Source organism: Podarcis liolepis (genome assembly GCF_965112155.1).
Source record: "Podarcis liolepis genome assembly, chromosome: 2".
Lineage (NCBI taxonomy): Eukaryota > Metazoa > Chordata > Lepidosauria > Squamata > Lacertidae > Podarcis > Podarcis liolepis.
Genome location: NC_139555.1, coordinates 23,489,395 through 23,507,351, shown reverse-complemented (window position 1 = coordinate 23,507,351; position 17,957 = coordinate 23,489,395). Strand labels below are relative to the sequence as shown.

The 17,957-nt window shown below is 47.6% G+C and overlaps 1 protein-coding gene across 1 annotated transcript in view; it reads left to right on the top strand.

The window, feature by feature from the left end:
* The first annotated feature begins 249 nt into the window (after positions 1 to 249).
* The window catches only part of CACNG4 (calcium voltage-gated channel auxiliary subunit gamma 4), a 92,961-nt gene continuing 75,253 nt past the window's right edge, over positions 250 to 17,957 (top strand). The window contains exon 1 of the mRNA XM_083490416.1: positions 250 to 1,441. Within this exon, the coding sequence (XP_083346542.1) occupies positions 1,216 to 1,441 (226 nt within the window). The 5' untranslated portion in view covers positions 250 to 1,215. The remainder of the gene's footprint in view (positions 1,442 to 17,957) is intronic.

Genomic DNA, 17,957 nt, shown 5'->3' with positions numbered 1-17,957 from the left:
TAACCCAAGGTACCACTGTATACAACTTTTAGAAGACATCTGAGGGCAGCCCAGCATAGGGAAGTGTGTCATGTTTTATTATGTCTTTATATGTCTTGGAAGCTGCAGGGGCAGCTCAGCAAGATAGGCGAGGTATAAATAATGAAATGATGATGATGATGATGTATATACACAGTGGATGTTATATGTATACAGTGCACTGTTTTGAAAATGAAAACCGGGTACCAAACTGGCCACTAAGTGCCAACAGCCAAGCACACCTGCTTCCTCTCAAACTTTTAGCGCATTTGTCTTTCAGTTGAAAATGAGCAGCGCCCAGGCACGGTCTAGGTGCGCGTCAAGTCCCGCGCCTGAAGGAGAGTACCCTTTCCAAATTTCGGAGTCGCAACGGTGCAGTCCTGAAACAGTTTCCTCGAACTCCCCGAAACTAGGCTGCCACCTGTTCCCTGAAAAACTCCCTCCCTTTCGCGGGAGGGGAAAAAAATCCTTCATCTTACTTGCCCTCTCCCTTTATGTCTCCTCCGCCTAGAAAGATTTCCTTCCGTCGACTCACCCTTAGAGGCGAGCGCCTCGAGGGCTGCTCTTTGGAGAGGTGTTGGCGCGCGCGTAGCCAAACTCGCGCTCGCTTCTCACCCCTCCAGTCGCGCGTGGGGGGCTTTTTGCCCAGCACCTGTGGGGCGGGGGGGAGGCGGAGCCTGAGCCGGGGAGGGGACGCCTCCCGAGAGCCCTCGGAGACGCCCCACCTCCTCCTTGGCGGAGTTGAGGCGGCGGGAAGAGGCGATTTGTGGCGGGTGCCGCCGTGCGCGCAGCACGCTGGAGAGAGCGCCCGCGGCCAGGCGAGGGAGCGCCCCGACCCAGCGCCGCCCGAGGGGGCTTGGCGGAGCAGCCGCTGTTCCTCGCGCCCCCGGAGGCGGAGAGCTTTTGCAGGAGCACTTTCTTTCTTTTCTTCTTCTTCTTCTTCTTCTTCTTCCCTCTTTTTCCTTTCGAGCCCCTGGGCGCGCCTTTCCCCTGTCTCCTCGCCCCCTCCCCTCCGCCCATGTCTTGGCTTCCTAGCTGCGATCTGCGTCGATGGAAGGAGGGAGGCGAGGGGGAGCCGGAGGAGGGGGAAGAAGGAGGGGAAGCCGCCGCTCGGGCGCGGTGGGGGGAAGGCAGTGCTCGGCTGCGTCTGTCTCTTGCCGCTGCCCCCTGAGCCCGTCGGGGGGAGTATGAAGCACCATGGTGTGGTGCGACCGTGGGGTCCAGTTGCTGCTGACCACGGTGGGTGCCTTCGCCGCCTTCAGCCTCATGACCATCGCCATCGGCACCGACTACTGGCTCTACTCGAGCGCCAACATCTGCAACGGGACCAACATCACCACGGACGAGACGTCGCCAAGCCAACCCAAGAAACTCAAGGGGGACCTCACCCACTCCGGGCTCTGGAGGATCTGCTGTATTGAAGGTAGCAAGCCGGGGTTGGGAAGGCTTGAGCTGTGTGGGGCGTGGTGGACGGAGGGTGGAGAGGGCTCTCGGCTGCCTGTGTGCGTGCGCGACCGCGCGAGCGCGCGTCGCTTGGAAAGAAGCAGGCGTCGCGAAACAAAGAAAAGATTCGGGGAAAGTGTCCAACTTCCGCGGCTTGGAGTGGCGGGCGAGAAACAATGGAACGCTTTCACTCGAAACAAGAGGATGTGCGGACGGTTCCTGGGAGCGTTCGCCGTTTGCCAGGCGAGGGTTTGGTGCCGGCAGTTCCCCAGCCACATCCTTCTTCTCTTTCTATGTCTCTCCCCCCCCCCCTCACGCCGCGCGCCCTAGTACACACCCTCCTCTCCTCCACACACCCTCCCCTCCAGATGCAGCCGGCCGCAGCCGAGTTGGTACCTCTGATCTGATACTGTCTGGGAGGGAGGACGTTGTTGCCTTGGCAACCGGTGTCTCTCGGATTGCTATGGGAACCGGACATAGGGAGGTGATGCTTAGCCCTGGGTGTCTGCTTCTCTCCAGCCCAGCGCTGCCGAGTCGTTACCCTTTCCTGGGGCACTTCAGCTCACACGGGGAGGGAAAGAAAGACAGGAGGAAGAGATCGGGGTTTTTCGAGGGGAAAGTGCCTGTGTGTGTGTGGCGGGGGCGGGGAGGAGGAAAGTATTCCGGTAGCACTATTTTCTGGGGTTGTGAAAGCAGAACTGTCACTTTATTTGTTCATGCGTGCCTGTGAACTAGACGGAGGGAGAGCGGTTCCTCCCGCCCTTCTAGAGAACATATCTGGGACTTACAACGGGGCTTTCTTAAGATGCCCGCTTTCTTTAACAGGTCGATGTTTTAAAGATGAGAGTAAATAAATACAAAACAATCGTTTTAACAATGCCGGGCTAGTTCCAGGTTATGGGGGACTCTTTATCAGTATGTCTTTCAGGGGTCCCCTGTCTTCCCTGCTACCTTCCAATCAGTATGAATTCCCCCACCTTCCTGCCAAGTGCAGGTGGCAGAGAGGTGCCCATTCTCTCTCTCTCTCTGGGTTGCATGATGGACAGGAGAGGATTGGGCCCATGGCACTGCCCAGAGAGAGAAAGTGGAACTTGATGTTTCAACACACACACACACAAACACACGGTGCAACAACACCCACCATCATTATAAAACCCAGAAAGAGAGATCAGATAATAAGCCAATGGGCAGATGCAGACGATCACTCACAGAGCTGCCACCTTCAGCTTCTCCCCTCTGAGTGGCATGTTGGTTGGGATGGGCCAGCCTGTGAGTCAGTCCGCCACACTGTGCTGCCCAGAAAGAGGGGGGTGAGTGAACAAGAGGAGGCTGCCGCCACAGCTGCTCCTCTCACTTGCCTGAGGAGCACCCCCTCTGGGCAGGGTAGCAGCGAGGATTGGGCTGACTTCTGCCTCTCCCAGTTACAGGGTGAAGGCAAAGGGAGAGGAGGAAGCAAGCTGTCCTTTGCAGCTGGCTCATATCCTCGCCCTCTCTCTCTCTCTCTTTGGGTGGCACAGAGGGGAGGAATGGGCCCTGTGGCACCACCCATAGTGTGTGAGGGGAGCAGAAGCTGCGGCTGGTTTGGTTCTGCCTTTTCACCCTATTCCCCCTCTCTCTTCCCCCCTCTGAGCAGCAACATGGGGGCAGGGAGTGCAGCTTGGTGTTGGTGGACTCAGTCCCTACTTCCTCTTGCCCAGAGGGAGGGTACAATCGAGTGAGCAAGATGGCTGCCCACAGCCAACGAACCAGTGAGTGGAAGTCCTGGCTACACCATCGCATACTCCCCTGCCTTTACGCCCTGGGTGCCACAGTTGGGAGGGTTGGGTTCGCTGGATCAGCCCTCACCAACCGGAGAGAGCAAGAAAGTGCAGGTCAGCTGGCAAGAGGGTGGGGCATGAACCACTCCTCTCCCTTTTATGTCCACGCAATCTGCCTCTAGGCATAGCGTGGCGTGGTGGGGGTCTGTGCCCAGGAGGTCCAGTTGTTTGTGTTTCAACATGGAGAGAAAGGGCAGGATGAGCAAGGAGGAGGCGCTGACAGAGCAGCCACATTTTTCTTTGGCTTTGTGTGCTTTCTGGACGGCCAATGGACTCCCGGCCTCCCTGCTAGGCTGCCCAGAAGTGGGCAAGCAGCAGAAAAAGCCCTTGCCCCTCTTGATCATGCGTTCAACACCAGTGCTCTCTTATCTCCCTCTGGGCGGTGAGGCAGATCCAATCCATACCATTGTACTCCCCAGAGGAAGAAGCTAACCATAGTTCTTCCATCCATCCATCCCTCTTTTATGGGCACTGGGGTGCCAACTTGAATAAAATATTGGACGGCCCAGGTAAGCCCCACCCTGCATAATCAATCACATAATGTAGCGCATGCACAACATTTATCAAATATTACATTTGTACCTCAGGTTACAGACGCTTCAGGTTACAGACTCTGCTAACCCAGAAATAGTATCTCGGGTTAAGAACTTTGCTTCAGGATGAGAACAGAAATAGCGCGGCGGCAGCGGGAGGCCCCATTAACTAAAGTGGTACCTCAGGCTAAGAACAGTTTCAGGTTAAGAACAGACCTCCAGAACGAATTAAGTTCTTAACCCAAGGTACCACTGTATATCAGAGGGACTGATGGGACCTCGGCCCATCAGGAGTTGGCTCCTATGATGAGCACGTGAACAGCAGAAACCTGCCACCTGAATCTGAGCAGGAGGAGAAGGAAATGGGAAGGAGGGTGTGTGTTGCTGCTGCAGTTGGCACAGAGACGCTTCCCCACCACCGCCACCATCCTTTGGGTCCCATATTTCCCAGGGACAGCTGTCCAGCGGCCAACACAAGTTGGGCTCCCTTGAGAACCTGGAGCCTTCAGCAGCCACCCAGCCGTACCTACTACTCCTAGATGCCACCACCATTGACTTATAATACAGAGTGGAGGAGCCTGAAATCTCAAACACTCCCCGCGCCCATTCTTTGCAATGAGGCTCTCCAAGTTTGCTTGCACGGAGATAAGCCTTGGATGGTCAGGAGATGCTTCTTGCAAGGAAACACATGGCACGTTGAGGAAATACAGCATTGACAACCCGTGCAAGCCTCACAGAAGCAGTATCTGCTAGCCTGGAAATACGACACATATCCATCCATACTGCATGAAAGGGTTCCTTCTTAAGGAGACGCCACACCCCAGCAGCCCTTAATATTTCTCCCCTGTTAAGAGAGGAATGGCAGATAAGAGAGAAGCTTAGAAGGGAAAGCTGTTGACTTTTCACTTGACTTTAGCTCATGGAGTGGAGTGCGCTGGGGGGGGGCAGCTTTCCTTTCCACGCGAACGCACTTGCCATATCAGCTTCAGTGCACCTAATTCAGTCGTTGCAACTTAGCACACACAAACTTTGCAAGCCAGGTTCCCCAGCTTATTCTAAATGACAGACGGGTAACACAGTAGCACAAACAAAGCTAGGAAGAGTTCAGAGACCTTCGTTCATTTCGGGAGGAGGCTAAGCTGGGCTTCTAAAGCGCTATTCATGCTGTGTGTTTTTCTGCAGTGATTTAGAGGCATCATTGATCCCTGAGCTTATTTATTCAGAAGCGACATTTACTTCAGCTGAACTTTATACCCAAGGAAGCATGCAATAGGGGAGTAGCCTTGGTCTACAGGAGAGATGATTATTCAGGCTGCATAAAACCGAAAGCTTGTGATTTATTCAAGAATGCTGCGTTCTATATATATACCAGTTTTGATTTAAAGCAGAGATGGGTGCATTTCTGCTTGTTTACCTTCTTAAGTAGCCCGGTTTTCCCTTGTACAGTGGTACCTCTGGTTACATACTTAATTCGTTCCGGAGGTCCGTTCTTAACCTGAAGCTGTTCTTAACCTGAAGCACCACTTTAGCTAATGGGGCCTCCTGCTGCTGCTGCTGCGCCGCCGGAGCACGATTTCTGTTCTCATCCTGAAGCAAAGTTCTTAACCTGAGGTACTATTTCTGGGTTAGTGGAGTCTGTAACCTGAAGCGTATGTAACCTGAAGCGTATGTAACCCGAGGTACCACTGTACTTTTGGTGAAAACTCAGGAAGACCTACCCCAAAGGAATTTTTCCCCAACTCTCACTGTTAGTACCCTCCTCTCCCCAGTCGTACCCTGTCAACAATGAGGGAGGGTGGTGTGGGGTGATTAAGCCTTGGAGAGATAATTTATAAGATCTGAGCACATGGGTGGAGGAAAGGGGTGCGGTGGGGGTGGACTGCCCCGGGTGTCTTCACTGGGGGGGTGACATTTGGCACGACACCCGCCCGCAACTCCCAAGCCTACCCTGAGCCGTCGGGGGAAAGGGGGATCTGTGCCGCTTTGCCAGTGGCATTCCCCTTTCCCCCTTCATTTTGACAGCTGGGAGAGACTTCGAAGTCACGGGCGGGTGACACGCCAAATGTCCGCCATTGGTGGCTCACTCCACCCCCGTGGGTGGCTAGCTCCACCCCCGGCTGCAGGGCGTGCTTGCCGCTCCGTGCACTCAAGCGGCTATCCTGAGCCTGGGAGGGCACCCCATGCCCCTCAGGAGCGCACCTGCCCTGGGCAGCGCGGGCATATGCTGAGCACACTTGCAGTGCATCAGTTGTGACTCCGGAGTCTGGGAGTTTCTTGTGTCCAGTATACCTGAAGGAGCGTCTCCACCCCCATCGTTCTGCCCGGACACTGAGGTCCAGCTCCGAGGGCCTTCTGGCGGTTCCATCACTGTGAGAAGCGAAGTTACAGGGAACCAGGCAGAGGGCCTTCTCGGTAGTGGCACCCGCCCTGTGGAACACCCTCCCATCAGATGTCAAAGGAAAAAACAACTACCAGACTCTATTTCCCAGCTCCCACAGTTGCAATTGATGTTCCTAAGGAGCACCCAAGTCTTGAAGAGATCCTCTGCTTCTACAGAAGGCCTCCACTACCCTCTCTGAGGTCACATAACCTTTGCTGGGATAAGTTTTGGGAGAGGGCAGGCAGTGGAAGTGGAGACTACCTGGCGATGTGGAAGGGCCAGTCGTTATCTACTATATCCCAGTGGCGTAGCGTGGGGGGTGCAGGGGGGCGGGCCGCACTGGGCGCAACATCTGGGGGTTAGGGTTAGGGGGCGCAAATCCACGGGTTAGGGGGCGCAAATTACTTGCCTTGCCCTGGGTGCTGACAACCCACGCTACGCCACTGCTATATCCAGATTCAAGGGAATTTGAGTTTGGCTCATTGTTTTCACAGTTGGCAGGTGCCATTTCTTAACTCCCCCAGTCCCAAATTTCAGTGACATCACTCAGCTGGAAGATAACTTGAAATTCCAGTCTGGAGAGGGAGGAAGAGAGATTTTGACCAGATATGATCAAATCTCAAGGATTTTTGAGAGAAATGGAAATTGTGGCGTCGTTTCTGTGAATTCATGCCTTTGTGGTAAAATGAAAAGTTATCCAATGGGAGTTAGCTTTGTCCTGGATCTTGCCAGGTTGGAAACGGCCAGGACACGAAACCAGTTCTAACCTTCAGCTGCAGTCACTTCAATAGCAGCCAACAGATTGTACAGAGTCAGGGTACAGGTTCTAGCGAAGCAGCATCAGACAGGCTCTGTGTTAGAAACTCATATATATACAGTAATCTAATCACCAAATGGCGCCTGACTCTTTTAAGGTCATATGGTGTGTGGTGTTTTGTTTTTTTGGTCACAATATTTTTTCCCAGTAATGGGTAAACATGACATCAGCAGTAGAAGTTCAGTCTCCACAAACATCTAAACAAGTTAAACTTTATTCAATTTCAGAAATGTCTTATTTGAAATTCAGATTTGGCAAACCCTAGATTATTATTTTTAACGCTGCAATTCTGTGTGTGTCTTCTCAGAAGTAAGTCCCATTGAGTTAACTGGGGCATACTCATAGGTATGTCAGTAAAGGACTGTACCCTGATTTATGGATTTGGTAATGACTTCCTGCAGATCCATTATATTTTTGTGTATGGGGTTGTTAGTTTTGCAGCCTGGTCCTAGCCATGTTTCTCAGAACCAAGACTCATTGATTTCAATGGGACTTTTCTTCTAAGTATGTATATTTTCGATTCTGCCATGCACTTATTTTCACCTGCAGATCCATCTAAAATATAAAAATACTGCTTAACGGCTGAACATTTATCAGACTGCATGATAAACTGATATTGACCTGGATAACAGCAGGAAATGCAAGTTCATTTCAGGCCAACTGACATTTTCTGTTTAAGTGCTTCTTAACCTCATTTATAAAATATTGGTTCAAAAACTGTTGCATAAAAAAAATTTAACCAAAGGATTCCCAAATGTTTTAGTAAAAAAGATGATATAACAGCATTATAGAATGGTCTCTGTTTTCAAATGCCCAACATGGTTGGTTTTCCTTAGATGTTAAAATTTAAATAGTCAGATTTCCTTTCTGTTGGGTTTGGTTTGCTCTAGTTAGTGCTACAAAGCCTCAGCTATAGCTACTCCTGGTATTAGTAGCCTGTTCCCTAGCCTGTCTAGTACTGAGTTCCCAAAGATGGAAATAAAAAAAACATAGAAGGCTGCTGATAAATGATTTTTACTTATAATTTGGCAGCGGTGTTTCTCTTAATAACTAAGAAAAATGCACTTGCCACTGCCGTCTATTCCACTAAGCATATCTACTTTATGAGTAAACTTGAGCAGTAAGAAATTTGCTCTCGGGGCCAAGGATCCAACCTGCCAGATGAGATACTTCCGTCAGTCCAACAGGCTACCAAAAATCTGACCAGCAAACCAAAGAAAACATGCGTTCAGATGTTTCATTCAAATTAGTATTACTATGAATGTAGTGAAATACAGGTCCATCCTTTCTCCTCAGCCAAAGATGCATTCTGCTGTCTCAAAGGCACAGTGTCCTCTTGAAGGATATTTCCGGACAAGTGTTTCCCAAACTTTGATCTCCAGTGGTTTTTGGACTACAATTCCCATCATCCCTGACCACTGGTCCTGCTAGCTAGGGTTGATGGGTGTTGTAGTCCAAAAACAGCTGGAGACCCAAGTTTGGGAAACACTGTTTTAGGAGAGGGTAGAAGTAGCTGCTGTCCGTGGTATCTCCAAACGTATTGAGATCTAACATGCTTTCTTCATTGTTTCCTCCCCAGCCAGTCTGTCCCTGACTGAGTAGACTTAATGCTAACTTACAGCATTAATTACCAGCTAGTTTGGGACTAAATGCGGGTGTTTGGGGCCTGTGCAGTCCTTGGGGCAGATTGTTCTGGGCTTCAGGCTGCTTCCCAGGTTTTCTAGCAAACTTGACACAGCAGCCTCCTCGCTAAATCAGCATGGCTCCTCTAACAGAAGTGTATTTAAGAATGTGATGTCTACATTTAAGAACCACATTTTAGCCATGATGGTTGTGTACTGCCTAATGCTTCTGAATACCAGTTGCTAGAAAAAAACAGGAGCAGGCAGTGCTCTTGCGCAAAGGTCCTGATAGTGGGTTTCCCCACATGCATCTGCTTGGCCACTGTGACAACAGGATGCAGGATTAGACCTGATCCAGCATTGGCCTGATCCAGCAGGCTCTTCTTGTGTTCTTAAATTCTCGCATCTAGTTACGCTGCAAAATCTTCACAGAACAAACCTGCAGTTTTGATTCCTCCCTAATATTAGCTGGGCCTATCAAGAGTGGACAGGAGAGGGGAAATTAAATTTTCCTATTGAGATTTTGTTCCAACTCCTCGCCCCCCCCCCTGCATTTTATGTCAAAACACCTAAGAAGCATCTACAGTTGAAAAGCAGCTCATGTATAAACTGTGCTCCTAGCCTGGAAAAATGTATTTTTAAGCCAGAGCTAAAATAACCCTAAAATAAGTAGGTGTTGACAGTATACATTCAGGTAACCTTAACAAGGGGTGAGGAACTTTTGGTCCTCTGGGTTAGGCATCCCCAAACTTGGCCCTCCAGCTGTTTTGGGACTGCAGTTCCCATCATCCCTGACCACCGGTGATGTTAGCTAGGGATGATGGGAGTTGTAGTCCCAAAACAGCAGGAGGGCTGAGTTTTGGGGTGCCTGCTCTGGATTATGTTGGATTTGGCCTTCTGTGGCCTGGTAGCTATTGGGCACTGGCTACCATCCTCTTCAGAGATGTTTTCAAGGCATTCCATCTTGGAGTTTAGGTCAAGCAGATTTAGGGACCCTGACATCTCTTGACCAAACAATCTGCCTCATAGGCAAGGTCTAAAAAAGTGCTAAGAAAAAGCTTGGAGTTCTGAGTTTCCCTCTCAAACCTCAGCTGCCTGCTGGGTGACAGTAGGCTACCAAGCTATCTTTAGGGTCCAGCCCCTCCCCACCTCTGGGATGCCCCATTTAAGGGACCCCCTGGCCTCTGCTGGGTACCCTACCACCAGCCAGCGCTTCCACTCCTTTGGTGAGCTGAGTGAAGCTGAGGCCAGCTTCAAATCTGGGCAGGAGGTCTCCCTTGCCCAGTCCACCACCACCAACCCTCAGCTTGACACTAAGGATATTTGGACTGCTCTGTAAAGTCCTAAACAGTCTGGGGCCTGTGTACTTAAAATGTCGCTTCATTTCTTATACCTCTGCCTGATCTTTGTGACTGAGATAAGTCTGCCTGTGCCTGCCAGTGTCACTTTCCTCAAGAAGAAATTGTGCTTTTAGTTTGGGTGGCACCAGAGTTATGAAACTCCCTGCCTAGTGAAATCAAGCTGCAATGAGTTTTAGGTGCCAACTTCAGACTATTGGCTATTTCGGCAGGCTTTCTTATGAAAATGATTTACTGCTTTTATAATCTTCTTGTCAGGTGACCCCTTCTATACTTTGTTTTCTTTCTTGTACTTTTGCTTTCATTTAATTGGTTTTTTGTTTGTTTGTTTGTTTGAGCTGGGATTTTGTACACTGCAGATATATGTTTTTTACATGAGTTTGCAGTCTTGAAATGAATAAAATTATGACGATGGGACTTGTATTCCAGCAACATCAAGTTCCCCACTGCAGCACTGCTGTCGAGACTGTCACCATCAGGAAATGGGTTCCTAAACAACATGCCAACCTGTTGTTTATTTGTTTCTTATATACCCTGCCTTTCCTCTAAGGAGCTCAAAGCAGCGCCTGTGTCTTGACCCCCAATAACATCCTCACAGCTACCCTGTATGGTACTTTAGGCTGAGAGAGGATGACTGGCTGAAGGTCACACAATGAATTTCATGGTTAAGTAGTGATTTGAACTTGGGTATCCCCAGTCTACAGAGGCGTAACTAGGGTCCCTTGCACCCTTGGCCACTTGTAACCAAGTGAAGATGCCCAGGTACCAGGTTGACATGTGGCATCTCAACCATCTGGAGGTGAACGCCTGGGGATCCTTGGATCTGGCCTGCTTTCACACACCAGCAACACATCTTGCAGAATTCTGTTAGTTATATTTTATCTGCACAGTCACAACGAATTTCAGGAACCAAAAGTCAAAAAACATGGCTTTTGAGCCACCTGGCCCCCAAATGGCAACTAGACATTCCATTTTGGCGACTAACCCTGGTTTAAGGAGCCATTTGCTGCTTAGCTTGTATACCTGAGTTTCTAACACTGCTGATAGGAGATTTTTGCACATACCCCTGGGCCTGGGCCCCCGGCAGAGGCTGGTTTCACCAGCCCTTAGGGTTGCCTCTGCCATTCTGACCATTACACCACACTTGCACTCATGAATCCATGCGGACATGATTTATTTATTCCATTACTCACTTCCCATGAGGCATCCCAGAGCTGACATGCAACTTCGATGAGACAGAACACCCTTAATTATGGCACATATTAAACTGTATTGCTTGTGCTAGCAAATAGTGCCTTTACAGTGACATCCTATGCATATAAGCCTCAGTGAGATCAAGTGGCTTACTCCCAGGTAAGTATGTATAGGATTGCAGCCATAATATACCATTCAGTGCGTCCCTTTAGAATCAGGCTACAAACTGCAGGTTCGGAATGCTTAATGGGGTGCTTATGACACACATTTAAAACTAGGAATTGGCCATTAACAATTTTCTATATTATTTTTGATCATTTACTGTTTAGACCTTTGCATATTGCGCTGGCAGAAAAAAACAATGTTCAATATGAAATTGACCAGAGGAAAGGCAAAAACCTTTTACTTTTTTGCTACCTGGGAGCCCACTCATGGACTACATTAATACAATGTCTTCATCTTTCATCTAACTTCCATGAGAATGTGGAATGTTACCTGAAGTGGCTTTTGCCCTCTGCCTTTTAGATTCTTAAAATCTCCTACTTTGGATATCCACAAAAGCTTTCCAAGTGCTTGTTTTTCTGTGCATGGATGGGAGGGACTTCCCTGTTTCTATATAGTTGCTTTCTCATGAAAATCATTTGCTTTTAATAATTGCTGGGTTGCAATTAGCCATTTGAACTGTCACTTGTTTGTCTTCCTTACCATGCTTTGATCAGAACATCTCTGACCAGACGATGCGAAACATAAATGGACAACAGGAAAGCTTATGTAAATTGTTTGCTGATAACAGTTGCAAAATATGTCTGACACTTGCAAAATTAATGCCTTGCCGCTTGTTTATGTTGCCGAGAAGTGGTGCAAATTAATTTACGTAAGCAGAATTCTGGTGTATGTAGAATGTCTGTAAAAATGCTGCCTTTTGTGCAAAATTGCATCTGTGCTGGACAATTGTCAACACAAGTGCAAAGTAGTAGTCACAGTTCAAAGCACTATATTGGCACAAGGGTGTGTTTGGCTTGATGTGGTTCTTATGCACTTATGAGGAATTATGCCTTGAGACAGTCAAATAGGCCTTGGCACAACATTTGGCTTCCACAGATGTTCTAGTTAACTAAAAGTAATTGCTTGAACAAATGTTTGTGACAAGCTAATGAAATGGAATTAGCAGTAAAGGTGATCCCGTCAAGCCATGCTTGTAGATCTGCTCAGCCAAATAAATTCCGGGGAGTTTCTCAAGTACAGTGGTGCCCCGCAAGACGAAATTAATTCGTTCCGCAATTTTTGTTGTTTAGCGAATTTTTCGTCTTGCGAAGCACGAAATCCCATAGGAATGCATTGAAAATCAATTAATGCGTTCCTATGGTCAAAAAAAGTCCAAACAAAGCCAAATTTGGTACAACAACAGTTTATTAACTGCTCTTTAAAGTCACACATACTGTAAAGAGCAGTTCAAAAATTTAAGGGAAAATAAATTAACTTTATAAACAAAACATGTCTTTGTTTTTAGTCAAAGAAAAAAAAGTCGCGAGACGTTTTCGTCTTGCGAAGCAAGCCCATAGGGGAAATTCGTCTTGCGAGGCAAATCGCGAACGGAAAAACCTTTCGTCTAGCGAGTTTTTTGTCTTGCGAGGCATTCTTCTTGCGGGGCACCACTGTATTTACTCGGCAGCAGTTATAAAGTCATAGCTGCCCACAATATAATTTCAAAAAATAAGAGCAGCTCCCAATGAAATTCTGTTTTGGCTAGATTAGGGATGTGACTTGACCATTAACTAGTATTTATTTCTTACATTTATATCCCACCTTTCCTTTCAAGGTGCCCAAGGTGGTGTTCATCCCTCCCACAATGGTATTCATACAACAGCCCTGCAGAATAGGTTAGGCTGAGAGACAATGACTGGCCCAAGGTCACCTAGTTGAGCTTTATATTAGAGAGAAGGGGGGAATTGCTTTGATGTTTTGGATAGCTGGTCAGTTCCCCTTGGTCCACTTTGGGCAAGATCCAGTTTAATTCAGACCAATGTGGGGCCTTGATTTCTGCTCCCCCCCCCAAAAGACTCAAATATCTCCCTCGTATGTAAGTGCAGATTTGAAATGTGCTGTGTCCCTTGGCTTGCATAAGGCTAAACAGAGGCTGTACCTCAGCAGTGGTGCGGTGGGTGAGAAAGCCCATCTTTCACCAATGATCCTGCTGCCCAAAATATAATTCCCATGTGTCGTTGTGGCAAGGGATGCTCCAGAACAAGGGTAGGCAATGTGGTGCCTTCAAAGGGACTTTTATCCAGGTAAGTCTGTATAGGTTTCCAGCCTAGAAGTCCAGACCAGCATCAGCAAGTAAGGACCACCACTGAAGAGTCTGCCTCTTCTGCCCTCCAGATTAATTCACTCTGATGGCAGGACTGTGAGCCGAGCCTCTGTTGCTGATCTTAAGGACCGGGCAGGTTAATTACAGGTGCAGATAACCTGGTCCAAACCATTTGAGACTTTAAATTGGGCCCAGAAGTACAACCAGTGTGATAGCAGATGGGTTGCCATTACAGTGGTACCTCGGTTTTTGAACAGCTTAGTTCATGAACAACTTGGAACCCGAACGCTGCAAAACCGGAAGTAGGTGTTCCGGTTTTCGAACATTTTTTCGGAAGCCGAACATGCTCTGTTTTGAGTCCCCCTGTGTTTCCTGTTGTGCTGCTAATTTGTGTACCCCCCACTGTAATTCAAGCCTTCCTTTTCCCGTGTTTCCTGTTGCGCTGCCAATTTGCAACCCCCCTGTGTTTCCTGTTGCACTGCTAATTTGTGTCCCCCCCCCCATTGTAATTCAAGCCTTCCATTTCCGATTACAATGTTCTGAGGTGATATTTGGAGCTTATATTTGATGCTTTTGTTTTTGCTATTTATTTTGCGTTTTTTGTTTGGAGGCTTTTTCAGTTAATTTGTTTGTGTGACTGTGTGGATCCCAGTTCAGCTACTGATTGATTGATTGATTGATTGATTGATTGTGTGACTGCGGAAATGGATAAAAGCTACCCATCCAAACAATATCATCAGTGCAGGTAAGAAAAGAAAAATAATTTTAATTTTTATCATCTACAATACTCTTATTTATTTTATAGTACAGTACATTGCTTATTGCTTTCATTTTATGGATCAATGGTCTCATTAGATAGCAAAATTCATGTTAAATTGCTGTTTTAGGGGTTGTTTTTAAAAGTAAGGAACAGATTAATCTGTTTTGCATTACTTTGTATGGGAAAGCGCTCTTGGTTTTGGAATGCTTTGGATCAGACTTCTGGAACTGATTAAGTTTGAGAACCAAGGTACCACTGTATCACTCTTCAATGTGTAGCCTCCAGAGAGCATATTGCATAGGATAGGAAAGGAAACCCACAACCAGAAGGGAGGCAGAAGAACTAAAGAAAACACAGAAGCGTCAAACAATGTGGAGACAGGGTAGGGAAATGCACAGTGTGCTGACATCATGACAAGAGGTAAGTGATAACGAATTGGAGAGTATGTTCTCGAGGGTAGCCTTGTGCCCAGCATAATTATAATATGAGATTCTGCCCTAATTCCGTGAGAATGGAAGTCACAAGCAGGATCCGAGGAATCCAGCCAAATGCAAAGTACACTGGCAGTGGGCATCCCACAGTTTCTGCTCTTTGTACACATATTGCTGATCACGCCAGCTGTGCCAGTTTAAGCCGTAGATAATAAGAAAGAAAATGCTAATCTGACAAAATATTACATCTAAAAGTCACTAATAAGGCATTTTGCATACATATGTGTGAGCTACTGATCTAAAATAAAAATCACTCTTTAAAAAAATCCTCTGCCCCTAGGCCTTACTTGGGGTCCAGAGAACCCCAAGCTATTTGAAAGTCTCAAGTATAAAGCTGAAGAGGCAAGGAACTTTCCACCTTAGAAGTGAAGACAGGCCCCCAAATCCAACTATTCTGGACAACAGCCATAATAGAAATACAGTGGTACCTCGGGTTAAGAACTTAATTCATTCTGGAGGTTCTTAACCTGAAGCTGTTCTTTACCTGAGGTACCACTTTAGCTAATGGGGCCTCCCTCTGCCACCACGCGATTTCTGTTCTCACCTTGAAACAAAGTTCTTAACCCAAGGTACTGTTTCTGGGTTAGCAGAGTCTGTAACCTGAAGCGTCTGTAACCCAAGGTACCACTGTATGCAAAGTAACTAAGCAAGTATTAGAAATCACCCCAGAACTGGCCCTACTAAACATCTTCCAAGACAATAATGCCCACTCACATCACAAAGAACTCATAACCCATCTACTCTCAGCAGCCAGAAACATCATAACCAGACACTGGAGAGACCTGTCAGGAGTAAGCATGGACAAATGATAGCAAATAGTATGGGAAACAGCCCTACTAGAAAAATTAACCAATAAACTGAAATTGACACAGGGACAAATGGCTCCCCTTGATCACATATACAGCCCAACAAGACAATGACAAGAATCCACCAACAACATACGAATCAATATGGCTAACCTGATCCAAAAACACCCACCCACCCCACTCACACATGAGAACAAAGTTCACCACAGCCAACCACAAACAAACAACCACACCCTAGGCCAACCCCAGCATCTCTCACTACCAAAGGAACACAAGTGAATAGCAAAGAGAACCTGCACAAGCGACGCTGACACAAAACCCCATTTTATTAAGTAAAATAGAAACATGGCCACCTGACCCCAACCCCACTCACCATTCCCCCCTCCACCTCTTCCCCCGTTTTCTTTCTAATGTAACACTAATGTCTCAACAGATCTGTAGGAAATGTAACTTGAAGAAAGAGACATTGCATATACTTTTGTAAACCAATAAATCTTTAATAAAAAATACAAAAAGAAGAAGTGAAGACGGGCGTAACCCTTCACACACACCCTCCTGCTTTACGCTGTCTTTATCGTAATGCGCTCCAAGCTCTCTGTAGCCAATGGTTATTTCCCAATACTCCTCAAAGCATTTCAGCAGGAAAAGCTGCAGGCACACCAAAAGGGGATGATGCAGACATTTTTTTAAAAGCAAAGGAATTGTCTACAGCATTATTAGCAGTAGCACAGAGTTGGAACTCCGCGGTCGTCTGTTCCTTTGCAGAAACAAATCTCTGAGCCATTGGGGCAATGACTTGTGCCCGTGTAACATCATCATACAGCATAACAGGGTGAGTAATAATGTGACAACAGGAGCAGCTAACACACACCTGATGCAGGTGAGGCCTTGGCAGAGATAACTTGTTATCCATGGCAGTGGGTTGCATCCAGCTTAAGTTCTGTTCAGAGCAGACCCCCTGAAACGAATGTAGCCAAGTTACTTTGTTGTTGTTGTTTAGTCGTGTCTGACTCTTCGTGACCCCATGGAGCGGAGCACGCCAGGCACTCCTGTCTTCCACTGCCTAGCCAAGTTACTTACGTCCATTAATTTCAATGGGATTAATGTTAGATTACAACCTCAGTGTCTAGGTAAGGGAACCTCATGCGTGTGGTTCACAACATGGTTCCTTTCCAAGCAGATTCTCCTTGCTGTGAAGATGCCATCCAGACTGACCATGGGGAAATCATCTGCTGTGGTGATGTGTGGATCGAATATGGGTGCAATGGATTTGAAGTGCAGGGGCTTTTTGGACCAATGGACACATTTCAAATGCTGAGAGTGCTAGAGAACCAGTCAAGAAACATGCTGTGTGAGGGCATGGCATAGCACAAAATTAAGAGACAGCCACCCCTGGCAACCTTATCTATGTTTTGCTATTCCGGATTGTAGAGATGATGGGATATAGATTTCACACACACAAACATTGGTACTGTTGCAGTCTAACAGCAGCACAGAGCATTCCACAGTATTCAAGGTGGCCACACTCACTCTCATTTAACATAAACCAGTTAGAAGGTACCTGCATATTTTGCCCCATAACTGTCTTTCTAGGAGGGCCAGAGATTTACTGTATTTTTCGCTCCATAGGGCGCACCGGACCGTAGAGCGCACCTAGTTTTTTTTTGGGGGGGAATTATTATATTTTCCCCCAGCCACGGGGCTGGGGCGGGGGAAGCCCGAGCTTCCCCCGACCCCAGTCCCCAGAACAAGTCCAGGAGTGGCGGCAAGATTGCGCGCAACCTTGCCACCACTCCCAGATCTTGTGGGGCTGGGGACGGGAGAAGCCCAAGCTTCCCCCAACCCCAGCCCCCAGAGCAGGCTGCTATCCACAAGCCTTTGGGGCCCAGCAGGAGTTCCTGCCACGCTCAGAAGACTTGCGGATAGCAGCCTGCAGCCCGGGGAGCGCCAATGAAAACCTTTGCAGATGCTGGATTGGCAACACAAATTGTAATGCAATGGATATAAAATCTGTCATGTTGATCTGTCTGCTATAGACTCCTGGACATCTGTTCTGCAATACCTGCAGATTGCAGAGAATTCTGGGGCATGTTCTTGGGTGCGTTCTAAGTTGACATGGGTTGGTAGGTAGGCTTGGGCTTTGGGCATTGCTCTTAGGTCTTCATAATAAAGCACAAGCCTTGGAAGACACCGAGGGCTTAGTTACAATTGCATATATTGCAATGATTATTTTTTTATTATTAACATACCATTTGGAAACTCCCAACAATGCAAATCTGCTCTGTCACAGAACTATACAAAAGGTATTAGATGACAGAAGATGTAAAGCCCCAAACTGCCAAATGGCAATTGAAGGATATGATTGTGTGCCACTATACACAGCCGATTAAGGAGGAATATAATATTGCAA